The sequence below is a fragment of the Danio rerio genome, chromosome 21 (assembly GCF_052040795.2).
Source record: "Danio rerio strain M-AB ecotype USA chromosome 21, GRCz13ab, whole genome shotgun sequence".
In the NCBI taxonomy this organism is placed as follows: Eukaryota; Metazoa; Chordata; class Actinopteri; order Cypriniformes; family Danionidae; genus Danio; species Danio rerio.
Genome location: NC_141041.1, coordinates 39,129,910 through 39,149,926, shown reverse-complemented (window position 1 = coordinate 39,149,926; position 20,017 = coordinate 39,129,910). Strand labels below are relative to the sequence as shown.

Below are 20,017 nucleotides of genomic sequence, written 5' to 3'. Positions count from 1 at the left end.
ATTCTACTAACCTTGCATTTATCTTTGTGCTCAGGCGGTGTGCATTAATTGCGAGATGTCCCTGTCTACGTTGCATATTTCTGCGATACTCAAACAATGCTGGCAGGCTATGAGAAGTCAACTGTGATGACTTTCCTGTAAACAGAGAACCAGACAGACAATTATAGAGGATATCAAATCTTTGTTGTAAATTATATAAGGTTTTAATATTAATGCAGGACATACCTGAGATGGACATAAGGACATTGTTCATCACATATAACCAAATGCATCTCTGTGGAAGCAACTGAAAAATAAAAAATAATTAATAATACTCTTTCACTGGATGTTTGCTTTAGTAAATCATGGAGACCAGTAAGTGCTTTAAAATGAAACAAAATAAATTAATCATGAATTTACAGTTGAAGTCAGAATTATTAGCTTCCGTTTTTTCCTTTTTTTTCTCTCTTTTAAATATTCCCCAAATTATGTTTAACGGAGCAAGGAATTTTTATCTGCTATACTGACTCTGTCAGATAAATAATAACTGATTATAGGTTAACTAACCTGCCTAGTTAACCTAATTAACCTAGTTAAGGCTTTAAATGACACTTTAAGCTGTATAAAAGTGTCTTGAAAAATATGTAGAAGAATATTATGTACTGTCATCATGACAAAGATAAAATAAATCAGTTATTAGAAATGAGTTATTAAAACTATTATGTTTAGAAATGTGTTGGAAAAATAAAAATTTGGGAAAAAATTTACCGGGGGGCTAATAATTCAGGGGGCTAATAAATCAGACTTCAGCTGTATAATTAACAATTATTTTGAATGTATGTATGTTTGTACATAGAAGGCGTGTTTCTATATCTCACAGGGTAACTTATATGATTACCTTTTCCATAGTGTCCTCATGTAATTCATTGAGGTTGAGGGTGTAGACCCCTTCCTCAGCACCCAGCATAAGATATTGATCTATGAGTAAATATCAGTATATATGATTACGATATGCCAAGGTTGAAACCATCACCATGTTTTTACTGAACCTGTTGTTTCCCTTAAATGAACTACTACACATTACAGGGTTCATGCACATTTTTACTACTAAAATTCCATGACTTTTTCCGAACTTTCAAGTACATTGTCATGATGTAATGTTCATGTAATGTCTACATATACTTAAAAAAAATAAAAATAAATACTTAACTTAAATATTAAGAAAACAATGATGTTCAAATTTATTACAGCATATCATAGAACATGCAACAATCTTTTTTTTTTTAAATAAGTTTTTATATCTGAGTAAAATTTATTTTGATAATGCTTAAACAATACTAACAATGTGAGATCAAGTTTTTGGCCAAGGACAGAAAAGTAGTAAAGACAACTAACCTATATTCAAGTCAGGGCTGCACAATACATTGTTTTAGCATTGATATCGCATCCACAATAGTCACATCGCAGAATATGCCATGTTGGAATTATAGTTTAATATAGAGTTTAGTCATAATAGAGAAAAAGTGTGTCATGGGCATGCACTTTTAAAGAGATAATTCACCCAAAAATGACTAACCATTTTCATTACACCCTTCACTTGTTTTTTTTTTTTTTAAATGAACACAAAAATAATAGAATTTAATAGCTCCAATAGTATTGAAACAAGTGAAGTGTGAGTGAATAGGGAGTACATTTTAATCTTTGAGTAAACTATCCCTTTAAGGCCTGTGACTGTGTGAACATTTCAATATTTTAAATTTTGAAACATCCGGCCACAAGAAACTTTTGCAACTTTAATAAAGATTAAATAATCAAATAATACAATGAAGACTATGCAGCGTTGATTATTCAATGTCTGTCACATTTAGGAAATAGGAAATAAATTAATTTAATCCATTTTGGAATAAGGCTGTAACTTAAAAAATGTGGAAAAAGTGAAGCTCTATGAAAACTTTCCGGATGCACTATATATTTCCAGTGAAAACCTACCAAATACTACTAAATTTAGAAAACATTATTACAACTAGGGATGTCCAGATCCTATCAGGTGATCGAAAATCTGGCCCGATAACGCAGTTTTTAGACTCGATCAGAATTGGACATTACCTCCTGATCAGGGATCACCAGTTATGCAGTGGCACAGAGTTAGACCTCTTTTTTGACTGCACACAAAAACAGCAATGCGTGCGGCATGACATCACTTTGTTGCAAATTGTTACTATTGTTTAACCCTAACTGCTAACACTATAGGATAAATGCTGGCAAAGAAGAACATGGAAGCAGCTTGAAGCGGAAAGCACGAGTATGTCTGTGGTCTGGAGGTATTATAACAGGGTATATACAGGAACCAGACAGTTAATTTTAAGACACTTTCCAAACATTTTAAGACCTTAAAACTACTTTCAACTGGAAACACTGGCGAAATTTTAACTTGCAGAATATTGACTAAATATCAATGTAAGAAACTAATCCAAAACTAAAACATTATTCATATACGGAATAAAAATCTATTAAATGTCTGCTTACAGACAGGAGGTTAAGGAGCTGGCTGTCTAGTGCAATCACAACAACCAGTAGCTCAACACGCTCAAAACAGAGGAGATGATAGTGGACTTTAGTAGAAACCCCCCTGCTAAGTAAACTGCCCCCACTAAGCATCATGGACAGTATTGTGGCAGCAGTGGAGTTATTCAGGTTCTAAGGCACCACCATCTCTGAGGACCTGAAGTGGGACACTCACATTGACTCCATTGTCAAAAAGCTCAACAGAGGCTGTAATTTCTTCGCCAGCTGAGGAAGTTCAAACTTCCAAAGGAGCTGCTGAAACAGTTCTACACCTCCATCATTGAATCAGTCATCTGTACATCAATATTGGTCTGGTTTAGCTCAGCTACCAAATCCAACCTTTGAAGACAATGTCGCATAGTTCAGACTGCTGATCGAATCATAGGTACAACCCTCTCTACTCTCTAAGAAATGTATTTTTTCAGAGCGAGCAAAAGGGCTACCAAAATCACTCTGGACCCCTCACACCCAGCACACTGCCTCTTTGAGCTTTTACCTTCGTGTCAACGCAACAGAGCACTGCGCACCAGAACAGCCCAACACAGAAACAGTTTCTTCCCTTAGGCAATCCATCTCATGAACACTTGATAATAATAATAATTTTGAAACCAACATCACTTCTTGCTATACACTTTTATACACTTATACACTTATTTAACAACACACTTTTCATGCCAATTTGCACATAACAGTTGCACGTATAACGTTGTACATAGTAATAAAGCTCTACATACACTTGTCTATTTGTATATTTGCATTCACTACTTGCTGCTTTTTGATATATTTATTATCTGTTTTTTGTCCTGTCTCTAATTTTGTTGCACTGTATAAGCTCTGTCACGAAAACAAATTCCTTTTATGTGCAAACATACCTGGCAATAAAGCTCTTTCTGATTCTGATGAATATAGCTAATGCAGCAGGTATGCGCCTATAGAACTGCAGAAATAATTGTGTTGCCTTGGTTACTGCAGTTAACAATGCAGCATGATGTTAAATCTAGTAGGATTTCATTGATCTCATAAACTACCCAGCATCCACTTTTTAATACATTTTAAGAGCCTTAAACTTCTTTACATTGATTTATCAACTTTTAATACTTTTTAATGTAATGTGTATTTATATAGCGCATTTATTGTGTATGGCCATACACCCAAAGCGCTTCACAATCATGAGGGGGGGTCTCTCCACACCACCACCAGTGTGCAGCATCCACTTGGATGGTGCGACGGCAGCCACAGGACAACGGCACCAGTGCGTTCACTACACACTAGCTGTTTTAGGAGTGGAGAGACAGTGATAGAGCCAATTCGGTTAAAGGGGATGATTGGGAGGCCATGATCGTAAGGGCGATAGAGGGACTTTGGCCAGGACACCGGGGTTACACCCCTGCTCTTTCATGAGATGTGCCATGGGATTTTTAAGGACCTCGGTTTAACGTCTCATCCAAAAGACGGCGCCCACTGACAGTATAGAGTCCCCTTCACTTTTACTGGGGCATTAGGACTCACGCAGACCACAGGTTGAGCGCCCCCTGCTGGCCTCACTAACACCACATCAAACAGCAACCTAGTGTTCCCTAGTGGTCTCCCATCTAGGTACTGACCAGGCTCAGCCCTGCTTAGCTTCAGTGAGTAACCGGTCTTGGGCTGCAGGGTGACATGGCTGTGATAAAGGTTTTGAGACCTTACGGAAACCCTGTATAAAGTAGATGACGACAACATTGCCATAGCAAACAGTGAGATATGTAAACTTGGAAATGCAAGAGGTGGAAAGTCTACATTTAAGACAACAAGCAAATAGAGATGTTATATGTTCAAAAATGTGAATTAAATAAAAAATAAGGAACATCCTGGATCTGTTTCTTTCCCTTTTCTTTATTATTTTTTATGTATTAGAAAAGTATTGGATCAGGTTTAGGTATTGGTAGATCCTCCAAATCAAATGACTCGACAGTTCTAATTACAGGCATGTACTTGTTAAAAAATAGATTTTGGATCATTTTAGTCCCAAAAAGTTATAATATAAATAGCAACTTTAAGTAAAAAGCTGCTAACTAAAGTACCTCTGGTTTTAGGTAGAACCCATGTAACAGCACAGTGAGTCTTTAATGGACAGCCGTTGAATACTTTGGAGAAGCAGGCCCCCATCTGGAAGACAATGTAGGATCATCACAGAAAAATAAGCATGAATTTAAGGCATGCAACAGAATTAGGGCTAATTATTCTGTACTTACATGTACTTGTGGTGTAGGTGGCAGTCCATGGACAACAGCTTTCTTTTATAAGTAATAAATTGCGAGAGACTGATTAAAGTTTGGTAATGATTACCTTGAGACATTCTCAAACACAGTTTGACTTTATTAATTAGTATAATATTTTAAAATACAGTTGAAGTCAGAATTATCAGCCTCCCTGTTTATTTTTACCCCAATTTATGTTTAACGGAGAGAAGATTTTTTCAACAAATTTCTTTAACTAGGTTTAGGCTTAACTAGGTTAATTAGGCTAACTAGCCAGCTTAGGGTAATTAGGCAAGTTATTGTGTAACAATGGTTTGTTCTCTAGACTAACGAAAAAATATATAGCTTAAAGGGGCTAATAATTTGACCTTAAAATGGCTTTTAAAAAATTAAAAACTGTTTTTATTCTTGCCGCAATGAAACAAATACGACTTTCTCCAGAAGAAAAAAATATTATCAAACATACTGTGAAAATTTCTTTGCTCTGTAAAATATCATTTCGAAAATATTTAAAAAAGAAAAAAATTTAAATGGGGGCTAATATTTCTGACTTCAACTGTATATAATAATGTATGTAATATTGCTACACACTGCTTGGTATTTTGCTATGTGCATCTTTATTTACTTACAGAGTCATCCTGTTTCCTTCTGAGAGTGCTCCATTCTGGAGAGACAGGAGAGTCCGGCGGGGTGGTATAAGTCCTTGTTCCTCCTGGGTCTGGAGCGACAGAGCTCTCTGGTATTAAACCTGTTTAATGTGTCAGTGTTTGGCTTTAGAACTAGTATTAATTGTGTCCTGCTAACTTTATGTAAAGTTCCCTGCAGGTTCAATATCTCAGTGAAGTTGGCACCCCATAAAAACAAACAATCCCCAAAACTATGACATTAGTTTCTGCTACGTTTTTGCTGATTTGTGCAGCAAAAACGAATGTTTGTGCTGGTTTGAGGTCTGGGATATTAAGCATTATTTTTTTGACCGTGAGACGGCACTTTCCACCCCATGCTCAAATGACTTCAAATCAGCACAGGTCATTTGTGCTCAACTTGTGGTGATTTGTGCCATTAAAACAAACACTTTATCAATTTTTTTTGTTTAGATATGACCAAAGTATCAGCACAAACGAATGGCATAGTTTTGGGGATTGTTTGTTTTTATGGGGTGCCAACTTCACGGAGGTAAGTTCAATCCCTGAAAGCACTATGTAGTTGATAATGTGCTCTGTTATTAAATGTAATACAATTAAAACACTGCTGATAGAAATTAGTAAAGCATAACTCTAGAGATATTCTGATTTCAAGTGTTAGCCTATTCTTTGAACTGAAAGATCTCACCTTCAGTTGGAGTTAAACAGAGGGAACCTAGACTGGTGGAATGACTGAGGAAGGAGGAGTCTGTGAATAGGCAGGAGTTTGTGATGAGCGACATGTGGGACAATGTTGAACCAATAAGCAAAGCCGATTCACTGAGTAGGCTAGGGTTAGTGTTGGGGGCAGGGTTCTTCAGAGAGCTAGAGCCAATAATAGGCGAGGGGATAGAAGAGGGAGTGGGAGCTTTTTTTTCTTGATGGCAGAGGGCTGTTGATTGGGGAGAAGAGGCCATCCTCTTCACAGTCCCATATTTATCCTCTTCATTTGGTGAGTGCTGTTGATATTACGGACACAAATAAGCAATATATAAATGGTACTTATGCTATGTCTCTTTTAAAGCTTATTTTTATTCATTCCTACCTCAACTGAAGAGACTCTCTTTATAGTTAAACTCCTGCAAAATAAGAAATAATTATTACACACTCATTTAATTGAAAATTACTTTTGACAGCACAGAGTAGGGTTATAAAAGACTACTTGTTCCCCTTAAACTGTTTTAGGAACACATTTATTTCTCAAATAGGAGTTGAAAAAAAGTTGTGATTAATTAGCTGATTATCCTATTTGTCTTTTAAACCGGCAAAATACATATAAATACATATTCTGTAACATCTATCATGCACTATTGGAATAAAACAGTATATAAAAAATATAATATAATATAATATAATATAATATAATATAATATAATATAATATAATATAATATAATATAATATAATATAATATAATATAATATAAACATAAGCTGAAAGAATGCACTAATTCTAATAGGGTTAAACATGTTTAAACACAAATTTCAGGTTTGTCTGAGGCAACCAAAAAATCCAACTGTTCCTAGCAAGTACATGGTTTTCTTCAATATTACTCAGTGTTTAAATGAAAAGTTTGCATTGTATCAAAGATTAAATACATAAATTCAAAAATATGTTTTTAAAATATGGTAATCATTTTGTAATTTGTGCCACCTTACAGCTTGTTCCCTGAACATTCCCTACATTAACAGAAATTTCCAATAGTAGTCACTTATTTCTATATCTATGTCAAGGCATTATAAATAATCACCTTTCCATCAAGGCCTCTTCCACACATTCTAACAAACTCCTGCAAAATAAAAAGGCATCTTTTAAACTCTTTCCTCTGAGAACTGTATGTTATTAGGCCCTCTTAACAGCTAAATTTAGCACTTAACAATGAGACTCAAATGTCAATGGATTGCAAAGAGTGAAACTGAACCTACGGTGAGTCCTTGTCTGCGCTGATAGAGCTCCAGTCATCATATGCCTCCTAAAACAGAACAGCAAACCAATTATTTTCTAGTAATTACATTATGATAAGTTACAAAATAACAGCAAAATATAAATCCACATACTTTTTAATTATTTTTATAAACTTTTACTTCTATATTTTTTAATAAAGCAAACATGCAATGAATATTAATTTCAATTATTTAAAAAATATGTCCTAAGTGCTGTTTAACCGAGATATATATTTTTCAACATAATCGTTTTTAATGACTAATTTCTAATGCCGCATTTATTTTGTCTTGCCATGACATAATACATAATAGTTTACTAGTTAATTGACAAGATATTGTTATTTAAGCAATTTAAAGTCTTAATTTGGGTAATTAGTTTAACTAGGCAAGTTAGGTTAATATGGCAGGTTACTGGAAAACAGTGATTTGTTCTCTAGCCAAGTGAAAAAGGATATTTCATTACGGGGCAATAGTTTTTCATTCAATATTATTGACCTTAAAAATTGTAAAAACTGCTTTATTTCCAGCCAAACTAAAAGAAATAAGATTTGTACAGAAATAAAAAGAATATTATAGGAATTACAGAGAAAAGTTCATTGCTCCGCTAAACATAATTTGGGAAATATTTAAAAAAGAATCAAAATGTCACAGGAGGGCAAACAATTTTGCTCTCAGCTAATAAATCTATATACAGTGGGGGAAATAAGCCAAACCAAAGTAATCCACATATGAAAAGAAAACAAAATAATTAGTTTACAAGTTAAGTTATTTGTGAAATGAAATGAAAATGAAATGACACAGGAAAAACATATTAAACACATGATGAAAGGGAAGTGTAAAAAGGCAGTGAAATCCTAGAGAGCAGCTGAAATCTTTATTATTAGTTGCTTCAGTCCAACATTATCTACATTATCAGGATGATGAAGATCAAACCAGAGTGAACATTTCAGTAAGACAATGAACCAAAATACAGCCAAGGAAACTCTTATTATTTATTTCTTCTTATTTAATTATTTCAGAAAATTAAATCACCAACCAATTGACCAGCTGAAAGCAGATTTTAAGTCCAGCGCAGAGCGCGTTAGTTATGCACCTCGCTTACACATTGCTAAAAACACAAAAGATAATATGCAATACAGTAATACGCAAATATCTTTACAAATAAAAAAGAATTAAAGGATTACAATATTATATTATTTATATCTCAGAATTTTGTGATAAATTTATTCCTAAATACCCCAATATCTGTTAGTTCAATGATGATTATGATCTAAACTTTCCAACGTTGGATATTTCATACTGCACTAACAGCAACCAAGAAAGTGATATTTGAAATATGGCATGAACCCGCTGTAAGAACGTTCTACAGCAAGAATTAACAGAGCTAAACCTAAAACAATCAAAGCATGGTCTAACTTTATTGAGAATATTTCTTAAACTGCATAATAACTAGATAAACTAAAGTATACTAAAATATAAATAATATTATATTAGAGGTGTATAAAGATCACTTCAGAGTTTTTCTTTTCTTTTTAAAATGAAAATTTAAATTACAATTAGAATATATATTTTTTCTTTTTAAAATGTATTTTCATTTAATGCAAACCCTGGCTTGTATATAGTTGTTGCTAGCTATGCGTGCTGGCTTGGTTCTGCAATACATAAATAATCACACAAAAAAAATCTATATATATATATCTATACTGTATATATATAGCCTGCAGAGTAATGATGATTTAACTATCATTCCGGCCACACAAGCGTATCAGCACCATTGTGGTCCAGTGGTCAGCACGTTGCGTTACGACGTGTTCGATCCTCACCTGAGTAATTAGGTTTTTTTTTTAATTTTTATTGTTAAGACATATAAAACTGTAAGGTTGTTGAACATTTGAAGTTCTAAAGCAGCTGTTTTCTTGAAAAAGACGTGATAGTGTAATTAGAAACTGAATGGGAAATGATCTTATTTAATGTAGTCAGTCGTGAACTGAGGTGGGCCGGTCTAATGCTTGAAACTCCAGGGCTGAAAAGGAGTCTCACTCCAGCCCTGGTTATATCCAAACACACTTCCTATTCTTATGGACCATATAGTGACATACGTCTCAAAAACCTGACAGATGGATCAAAAGATCTAAACTAATTATTATTAAAACAAATATAAATAGGCATATAATAAATACTACTACTTATAACATTATACAAAATAAACAATTATGAATAAACTGAAAAAAGGCATGGAGGCCAGAAGAAGGCATAGAGACAGTGGTTTTATATTTATGTAGAAAATAATAATTTTTGTAACATTTTAATATTTAATTTTTTTTAATGTAAAGATATTTGTGTATTGCTGTACATCCTGTCTTTATTAAGCAATGTGTAAGGCATAACTAACGCGGTCTGCGCTGGACCTTAGACCTGCTTTTAGTTGGTTAATGGGGCGGTCCATTTCAGGTCTTCAAAATAGCAATGCGCCAATGATGTGCCTTAACACACCTCTATTTTAGACCAGTACACGCATGAGTGCACAAAGTGGCGCAAATGGATTTCCTATTTAAACACTGTGGCACAAAATGTAAAAATTAGGGTTGCGCTGGTCTAAAAATAGAAACAAATCACACCATACATGTCTTGTACCTAATTGCACCGGGTGTATGATAGGGCCATATTTATTCTATTGGATTCAGGTGATTGACTGGGAGATTTTTTTAAACTAGTTTAGAGTTTCCTTGGGTGTATTTGTGCAGCTTTGCTGTCTAACTACTGATGGTAATTTGATACGAGATTTGACAGAGATTTGGGCAGATTTTTTGTGAAGACATATGTTCAGGGTTCATACACATTTTTACTACTAAAATTCCATGATTTTTCCAGATCTTTCAAGTGCAACTTTATGACTTAATGTTTAATGTAATCTTTTTAATTACTTGTTAAATAATAAGCAATACAATTATGTTTAAATTTATTACAGCATATCATAAAACACACAACAATCACTTTTGTTTAAATTTGTTTTTTTATCAATGTAAATTTATTTCTAATAATGCCTACACAGCACTAGCAATGTCAGAGCAAGTTTATGGCCAAGGACAGAGAAGAAGTAAAGACAACTAACCTATATTCAAGTTAGGGCCACACAATATATTGTTTTAACATTGATATCGCAACATCCACTATAGTCACATTGCAGAAAATGCAAGATTGGGATTATAGTTTATATAGAGTTATAGAGTTTTATCATAATAGAGTAAAAGTTTATCATCTGCATGCATTTTTAAAGAGATAGTTCACCCAATAATTACTGACCATTGTCATTACACCCCTTATTTGTTTCAAACATTTATGATTTTTTTTTAATTAACACAAAAAGAATATAATTTAATAACACCTATAGGATTAAAACAAGTAAAGTGTGAGCAAATAGTGAGTTAATTTTATTTTTGAGTAAACTGTTCCTTTAGGGCCTGTGACTGTGAACATTTCAATATTTTAAATTTTAAAACATCCGGCCACAATAATTTTTTTAACTTTAAAAAAAGTTTAAATAATATACAATGAAGACAGTGCAGTGCAGTGTTGATTATTCAATATCTGTACCTGAATATTGAATGCCTGAAAACTATAATTCACTTTTATCTTTACTATACTTTATTTATCTAAGCTTGAAATTTCTTTGTTATATATTATTCGAGATTCACTCCTCTACAAAATCCCCCCAATCAATCCAAATAAACCTGTTAAATCATCTATTAAAATTGTATTCACATCACAATATATATCACAAAAATGCAAAATATGTGATTTTTCCAATATCGTGCAGCCCTAACTCAAGTATACAGAGATATGTTAAACTAATTTCCATGACTTTCACAAAACTTTGTGGGTTTTTCTGTTTTTCCAAAACTGTTCCAGACCTGAAAAACGCCATGTCAAAATTCCATGACTTTTTGCAGGCTTTCCATGAACGTATGAACCCTGTATTTAATAATAATAATAATAATAATAATAATAATAATAATAATATTATTATTATTATTATTATTATTATTATTATTATGCACCCTATTAGACAAATTCATTTAGATTTTATTCAAATTTTTATTCTCACCAGAACTGGACAGGGATCTGTCTCCTTTCTCATAGGTAGTCCAAACTTCACATGGTCAACTGGAAAGCAGAAAAAGATGTAGTCACATGTCAAAATAGAATCATTGTATTCACACCACACTTCCCCTTCATATACAATGTGTGGTAGGACTGTAGTGCATGACTTTCTGTATTATTGTCTTCATGACATTCTACCATGCAGATTTGGCTGTACACTCCTGCATTTTTGCAAACAAATATAAACCCAAAGGCACACTCAGAAACGCACACAATGCATCCTTTCATTGCTCTAGAGTGGCTTCTCAATTACAATAGCTGTTGTTGTCCAGTTAAACTTGGCTTGTGGCCATGACTTGCTGTAATCTGCCAAAGCACAGCAATGACTTTCACTGACAAATGTCACATTTTTGTCACTCCTGATTAGTGATCACTACTTGTGTAGAAAGTTCATGACAATCATTTTACTCAACAATTCTTTGTATTATAGTGTTGGAGAAAATTTGATGAGTTTTTGTGAATGCTATTTTAAACAACTTTAAATTGATGCACATGCCACTATAGACTTTGAGTGTATTGAGTAGAGCAAAAAACAACTAGGAACAATTCGTACTCTAGGTGTCAGGTTCAAATGAAAAAAAGATCAATTTGCTCCCCCAATTTAATACATAAAGGAAAACTCAAGTAAAGGTTTCTCTTGTCAAAAATGCATTCATGTATTCATGTGATGTTTGTGACAACAATTTTAAAAATCATTACATTTTTCACCAAAAAACAACTGTTTTACTGTGTGTTAGATTTTAAACAGGACTCACACTGCTGTTCTGACAGAGTCCTCTGAACAGGAAGTTTTGCTAAAGAATGAATCTTATCTGGTAGGACGCTGCAAGTCTGTAAACACACAGACACAAACAATGACATAAACTCTGAAATCACATAGTAAAAAAACATACAGAGACGTTACAAATCCTATATAATGTCTCAGTTTAATACTAGTCTACTATTTGATTGAGTATTAAAGGTGAAGTGTGTATGTTTGGTAAACGTTTTGGTACCAAATTGAACTGCAAAAATAAAGATTTCTGAAAATCTGTAAAATTTAATTTAATATTTGTTTTTTGTAATTCTACTAAAGTTTAGCATCACTACAAAAAAAGTTCCATTAGTGTCAGGACTCCAGACTGATAAGCTGGTTCTATTTTGGTTTGTTTGTTTGTTTGTATTTAACCACATGCTTCTTTGTTTGTACTCCTGATTGTTTCTTACCGCCCCATCATTCTCTTTCATTTAGTTGATTTGTTTCACATGTCTTTGCTCATTTCCTCCTCATTAGCTCCCCTTTTTATTCTCCTTATTTGTGCTATTAGTTTTTGACTCTAGGGCACCGTTGCAGAAAGGAGATTAAGTGAAATCTCAAAGTATGTTAACCCCGAAATGAAAGAAACTCTGTGTTTTCCATTTCAAAATGGCAGGTTTGTCACATTCGAGAAAGCCTGTTTCTGAAAGAGAGGTAACTTTATTCAGGATCAGTTATCATAGTAAGGAGCAGGTTTTATTCTGTAAACTGAGTTTCTGTTGGTCTCCTTCCCTTTTTTAAAGATGAAGTGGTATATTTCGCCTTAGCCTTACATTTCCACCCACCTATAGTTATGTGCTTTTTAAAGATGTGAAGAAAAAACAGTTGATGGAAACGCCAAGATGTGCATAACTTTTGAAAACGTGCATAAAAAAATGTATGCTCATTACTGAGTAGGATAAACTTTTATTCTTTACGAAAAGATGCGATGGAAACAATTTTACCAAACAAATGGTCATGTGATTTTGTTGTAAGAGATCATATGATGATTAAAATGTGTTCAAATGGACAAACCAGCCGGCTGAGCACACTTTAAAACATCTGAAATGTTGTTTTGGTCATTCTAAAATGCCTGAACTATTTCAGTATTAATGTTATTATATTATTAATGACATCCAGAGCTGTCAAGAGTGTCTGTGCTCTACATCTGACACCTTCAAACACCACCACTGGGGCACAAATCATTTAATAAATTAAAAAAAAAGATTCATGCAGCTTCTTCTAACGCAGTGAATTCTGTTTTTACTGTTGATATTTGGCACCAGTTAATCAGGATGTGGATTTTGTTCGCTTTGACTCGTTGGATGGAAACGCTGCTTTAGTCACATATCTTTTATGTGATATTCCAGTTTTGCACATAAATTTAATTGACATTTTTGGATGGAAACAGCAGTTACCTACATTTCAGTAACATAAAGAACAAAGTCACGAGAATGGCTTGTACATTTAAAATAAATAATTAGCTTAAATTCAGTGACCTTCAAAAAGGATATCTACTGTAACTAGAGTAATGGGATTATTACTCATTCTAAAAACGATTTTTTTTAGTTCTGCTTACATTCTTAATGTCATATCAACCTCTATCATTGATCAATAAAAACGGCAGACACACAAGTGCACTTTTAAACCTATTCAAAACTCAATTTTAGAAATTTTAGGAAATTCTTAAACTGATCAACATGTAAAAGTGAAAACATTAAATTAAACGTTTACACAGAACATTGATTTAAGTATATATGCATTCTTGTTTTGTCAGAGTTGTTATAGAAACTATGCAGCAGCCTAATTTATGTAATTTATTGCAATCACATCTAAAATAACTTCAAAATTACAGCTAATTCCCCACTTTTTTCAAGTGAAAAGTCAATAAACATCACACATTACAATATTTTTTATTATACTTAAATATTATAAATGTAAACTTGCGCATTAACTTGAACAGCTGTTTTTCCATGCTGTTTCTGTTTTACTGATGCAGTGGTGTTGCTTTTTTAATATATGGTCATATTTTCTATTACTGTGCATGAGCACATCAAGTTCAGCAGAAGAAAGAAATGCTGATCTCTTTTTTTTTGATGTTGCCATGGTGGCTCGTAATATTTGCGCTTCATTGATAATGCCTTTTTATAGTTGCGGTGTGCATGCTTAACTCTGAACCAAAAACTCTTTTTTAATCTTTTGGTAAGTCAACTCAAAGTTCAAGTTTAAGCTCCGAGTTGGTTGAACCTCCTTACTGAAATAGGCCCCAGGACTATCTCCCTATCTTCCCAGCACGTCTGTCTAGTCCCTGGCTTACCTTGCTAGGTGTTTGCACTTGTGTTGCCTGAACTTATGATGTCCTTGACTCATACCCTTGACTGGCCTGGTTCTGACTGTTGCTTGATTCCTCTCCAACCTGCCACAGTTCTAACAGCCAGACTATTTTTTTTTGTTCCTGAATATTACTAGTCATTCTCCCCCAATTATTCCAGCGACAAGTCCGCAAGTATTTTCTTTTGCTATTGCTTTTGTTTTTGCCATTTTCACTTATTGAGTGGACTGTTTGATTTTTGCCTTATATTACAAATTATTTGTTTTCATCTTTTTTTTTTTATAGAAGTTATATATTATCTTAACTCTTAAATTGTTGAAAATAAAGTAGCCTATTTTTAGTTCTTAACTTGCACTGTTTACTTAAAGTTTAGTTTTATAATGTAATTTTAAATATAAGTAAATGTTGAACTATGAAATGATGTACGAGTTTTATTTCTTCTTAATCTGTGTTAGTAATTACATTAACTAATAAAACCATATTATTAATGCTGATTATTAAGCAAGACGTAATTGAATAGTAATCACAAATCCATTTACATAGTGTGATTTTAGTATCAATAACAAACTATTATAGTATTTTTAGTAAAAAAAAATATTTTATTTTTGTAGTTTAAATTTTGTAGTTTTGTTAGTCTATTTTTTAATTTCAGTGCTTTGCTATATTTTTATTATATTACTTTTGCATTTCAAACAAAACAAAATTGAGGGGTGTTACCTTGGTAACTAGCTTTAATAAAATAACTGGAAAAGTATGTATAGCTTTTTTCAGGTAAGTAAAAGTTAACTGTAGCTAACAGTAATATGCCCACTACAGATTTAATCGATCATGTTCTGAAAAAAACTATTTTTCCCCAATTTAAAGTAAAACATTATTATTGTCCTTTGTTCACCTCTAGATCGCTTTCATCCATAGTCTGTGTCTGTTGCAGATCAGGGTTATTGACTGTGTCCAGCAGCTCTATAACAAGGTTGCGTGTGAGGAGCTGCATGACAAAAGCATGCTGAAAACAGAGAGGAACAAAAGTCATTATAACTAATACAATTGTTATAATTAGGTCCTGCATTTAAACAAACAAAAAACATTATTAAAGATAGTCTACATAGTTTGGGTTAACATACTTGTAGGATCTTTTCTGCTGTTGGCCTTTTCCGAGGGTTCTTGGTGAGAGCCATTTTGATGAAACTGTGAAATTCTGTGGACCTGATGTTACAAATAAAATTGTTTCCATTCTTTTTACAAATAGAATAGTTTATTATTTTATGCAGAGATAGGCAAATCAACAGTTTACCATTTGTTCTTTTCCTTCAGTTTTGGAGGCTGAAAACTGCTCTTGGACATCAGCATCAAAGCTCTGAAGGTTAAAAAAATTCCAAATTTGGAGAGTTTACAAAAAAGTCTACACAAAGTATTTTTCCCACTTTTTTTCTAGGGAAAACTAAAATCGCTCTTTTCTGCATGTGAAAACATAGAATAGCATCATGATTAACAAGGAGTCCAAAATCAGCTGGCTGACACTGTGTAATCTAAAGACGATAAAGCAAAATAAATGAAACAGGGACAGTTAAGACTGGGAAATGCATTTTTTACAATGACTATTGAGTTTTAAATGTTTGAGCAAATACTCATGAGTCTACATGTACAGTGAGTAAAATAACAACAGTGAACACAATCATTTATTCAATCACTTTCTTTCGGCTTAATCCATTTTTTAATCTTGGGCCGCCACAGCGGAATGAACCCCCAATTTATCCAGCACATTGTTTATGCAGGGGATGCCCCTCCAGCTGCAACCCATCACTGGAAAACATCCCTACACACTAATTCACACACGTACAGACAATTTTAGCTAACCCAAGTGACCTATACCACATGTCTTTGGACTTGTGGGGGAAACCGGAGCACCCGGAGGAAACCCATGCGAACACGGGGACAACATGCAAACTTTACACAGGAATGCCAACTGACCCAGCAGAGGCTCGAACCAGTGACCTTCTTGCGGTGAGGCAACAACACTACCTACTGCGCCACCCACGCGTAATCATATTTCAGAGAAAACATGTATACCTAGGTTGTGTAGACTTTGGCAGGGCATACACTATGTGATTTTGGCCTGATTTTTTAGATGAATTCTGACATGTACATCCCTTCTTTGAATTTTGCTGAATTTCAGCTTTTTAGTGCAGAATTTGAAAGCCGATTAGATAATCAGTTAGATTGGCAGACAATTTTTTGACATGGCAGAAATTTTGATCGGTTCTTGTAAAAGCATTGGACTGTTCAGAGCTATTCGATTTTCAATTCAATAAATCTCTTTCTATAGCGCTTTTACAATGTAGATTGTGTCAAAGCAGCTTAACATAGAAGTTCAAGTAAATTGAAACTGTGTCAGTCCAGTTTTCATAGTTGAAGTTCAGTTTAGTTCATTTCAGGGTGGTTTAATTTTCAATGCTGAAAGTCCAAACACTAAAGAGCAAATCCATCAATGCCCAGCTCCACAAATCCCAAAAACAAGGAAGCCAGTGACGGTATGAACTGATTCAGTCAACATAGACTCATTCTGAAAACGTAGCCCTATATACGTTTCTGGAGATGACGATTTATGTAGCCAGAGCTATGTATGGCTGCATTTCATCTTTAAAAAGAATGATACAAGACAGTATGATGTCGTTCTTTTTCTCACTTAAAAGCTGACCGCTTACTTCTGTATAGACGGCTTTTCCACTGTTATTAGTTTGTCTGGTAGCTCGACAGACGATTGACTTGAGAAGCAGAGCGGAGTTGACCGCATCAACCGGATTCAAGTCCAGTGAAGAATGGTTCCAGACAGCAGGTAGGACAAAAACAAAAGCTAAAAAATGAAATAAACAACTAAATAACAGGGTGACAATGTTGTAAAAATTGGGGGTTCTTTTCTTAATTTCTTTAAAACACTGCAGTTGGGTTTAGGCAAGCAGGAGGGCTGGTCAATTGGTGCGTTTTAAAACACTATTGGCTGGGTTTAGGGAAGGGGGAGGGTGGGGGTATCGGTCAGTTGGTCAGTCAGAGAAATTTGAGAGCTGAAAAAGCGTACACATCGGTATCTGGTGGATTTGTGAAAAGAAAAACTGCAAAAAAATGTAGCTCCTTGGTCGTATTTTGCACTCTCCAGAAATGTATGTAAGGGTACGAAATTAGAATGAGCCTCGTTGGATTTAGTTGTTTAGTTGATTTAGTGTTTTAGAAAAAGATACACACACTTGCAGGCTCATGCTGAAACGATATGGATATACTCTAGGCACAGAAATATTTAAAAGTGTATGAAATTCTGTTTAGAAAAAAAATCATTTGTATGAAATGTTTAGAAAAATATAAATAATGTTTATAAAACATGTATAGTGTGAGCAGTCAAGTCACTGCGGACCAATCAGACAATGTATTGTGTGCACATGAATCGCAAGCTTTGGCTTTATAAGACATGTGATCTTTCTGTATAGTGCGAGTTGGTCACTTGCTTAAATCCCATAGAGTATGCCCAGCCTTAGTGTACTTCCCATCTATCTGAATTATAATCTGCACCACTGTCATCTAGACTCTTAAGCTTTTCAGCTGTATTGGATTACTCTTTGTTGGTCTGGATTATTTTTTGCACCTCCTTCATCTACAGCTTTCAGCTGGTTATTTTGTTAATAAAAATGTTTGTTCACTCGCAAATGGATCTTGTGACTTTCTTGTATATATTTGTTCGTGCGTTCAAACCTCATAGGGTGTAGGTCAAACATAGGTGGCTGTAGCTCTGCTAGCTCAATAGCTGTGATGCCCACTGCCCAGATATCACACAACTGGTTGTAACCACCTTTCTTTTCCACGGCTGCAACTTCTGGAGCCATCCTAAGAGAAAAATATTATACAATAAAATACAACAAATATTAAAAATGAATAAATATATTAATTTCTATAAAAGGGTAGAAGAAGAATGTGTTGAGGGAACCTTGTAACCATGTTGCATGCTGAGCTGTTTGCTGTTTAGCTCTCAAGCTAACAAATCTTCTTGACTCCTCATGTTTGAGCAACCATTACAGAAATTTGGACAATTTGAAATAAAGTATTCATTATATTTTTCCATTAACTATGTTATTATTATTTAAATAACTAATGGTATTTTCTAAATGCATTTACAGTCAATATAATAATTTTATTCATACCACCATTTTAAGGTTTGATATCACTCCATTTTTAAAATAAGTATTTAGTATTACATTTGATGTGTTAAGTGACATTATACAGTGGAAGTCAGAATTATTAGCCCCCCTGAATTATTAGCCCCCCTGTTTATTTTTCCCCAATATCTGTTTTATTCTCTGAACATAATAGTTTTGATAACTCATCTCTAATGTGACATTTAAAGGCTTAACTATGTTAATTAGGTTAACTAGGCAGGTTAGGGTGATTAGGCAATTTATTGTTTAACAATGGTTTGTTCTGTAGACTATTAAAACAAAATATAGCTTAAAGGAGCTTAATTAGCTAAATAAATTAAATAGCTTAATTTTGACCTTAAAATGTTTTTTTTTTTTTTTTTTTTATCAAAACTGCTTTTATTCTAGCTGAAATAAAAGAAATAAGACTTTCTTCAGAAGAAAAAATATTATAGGGGATACTGTGAACATTTCCTGGCTCTGATAACCTCAATTTGGGAAATATTTATAAAAGGAAAAAAAAAAAAAGTATAGTATAAGTAAGTATAGTATAGTAACTTCAACTATATATATATATATATATATATATATATATATATATATATATATATATATATATATATATATATATATATATATATATATATTAGAGCATTAATTATATTTTTCCACCAAAATTTTAAGCAGCACAACCATAGTAACTAATTATAATATATGAAAAAATACAATATTATGTTGTCATGTGTGTGGGAATAAGAGTTTATGGGTGTTTCCGAGCAATGGGGGTTTACAAGTTAGTGTAGGCTTAGTGCTGGGTTGCAGCTGGAGGGGCATCCACTGCGTAGAGAACATATGCCAGAGTAATTGGCGGTTATTTTCACTGTAGTGACCCCTAATAAATCAAGGACACAGATTTCCGCAGATTTTTAGCCCATCATTGAGTCTATGTATTTACTTGTGTAAATGTGTGCAAAGTTATTACTTTAAACAAGTAGTTTGAATAAGTAGCTAAATACTTTTGGAGTGTAAGCCAAAGGAAAATGAATGAATGAATGAATGAATGAATGAATGAATGAATGAATGAATGATTGAATGAATGAATGAATGAATGAATGAACATACTCTTTAAAATGGTAGTGTAGAAAAAATACCCAATCTATGT

The 20,017-nt window shown here is 33.6% G+C and overlaps 1 protein-coding gene across 5 annotated transcripts in view; it reads right to left on the bottom strand.

The window, feature by feature from the left end:
* map4k6 (mitogen-activated protein kinase kinase kinase kinase 6) overlaps positions 1-20,017 on the bottom strand; it is a 41,337-nt gene that overhangs the window by 11,077 nt on the left and 10,243 nt on the right. For 2 of the 5 annotated variants that reach the window (XR_015519681.1, XM_087300260.1), the window contains exons 9-24: positions 18,416-18,547; positions 15,969-16,031; positions 15,799-15,880; positions 15,570-15,680; positions 12,326-12,401; positions 11,515-11,573; positions 7,392-7,438; positions 7,217-7,255; positions 6,513-6,546; positions 6,117-6,426; positions 5,414-5,532; positions 4,779-4,820; positions 4,608-4,692; positions 878-957; positions 226-286; positions 12-135 (exon numbers count right to left, since the gene is read on the bottom strand). Coding sequence is in view for 2 of the 5 variants with exons in the window: in XM_087300260.1 (XP_087156386.1) it covers positions 12-135; positions 226-286; positions 878-957; positions 4,608-4,692; positions 4,779-4,820; positions 5,414-5,532; positions 6,117-6,426; positions 6,513-6,546; positions 7,217-7,255; positions 7,392-7,438; positions 11,515-11,573; positions 12,326-12,401; positions 15,570-15,680; positions 15,799-15,880; positions 15,969-16,031; positions 18,416-18,547 (1,464 nt within the window). In the remaining 3 variants the exon portion in view is untranslated. 5 annotated transcript variants of the gene reach the window in all.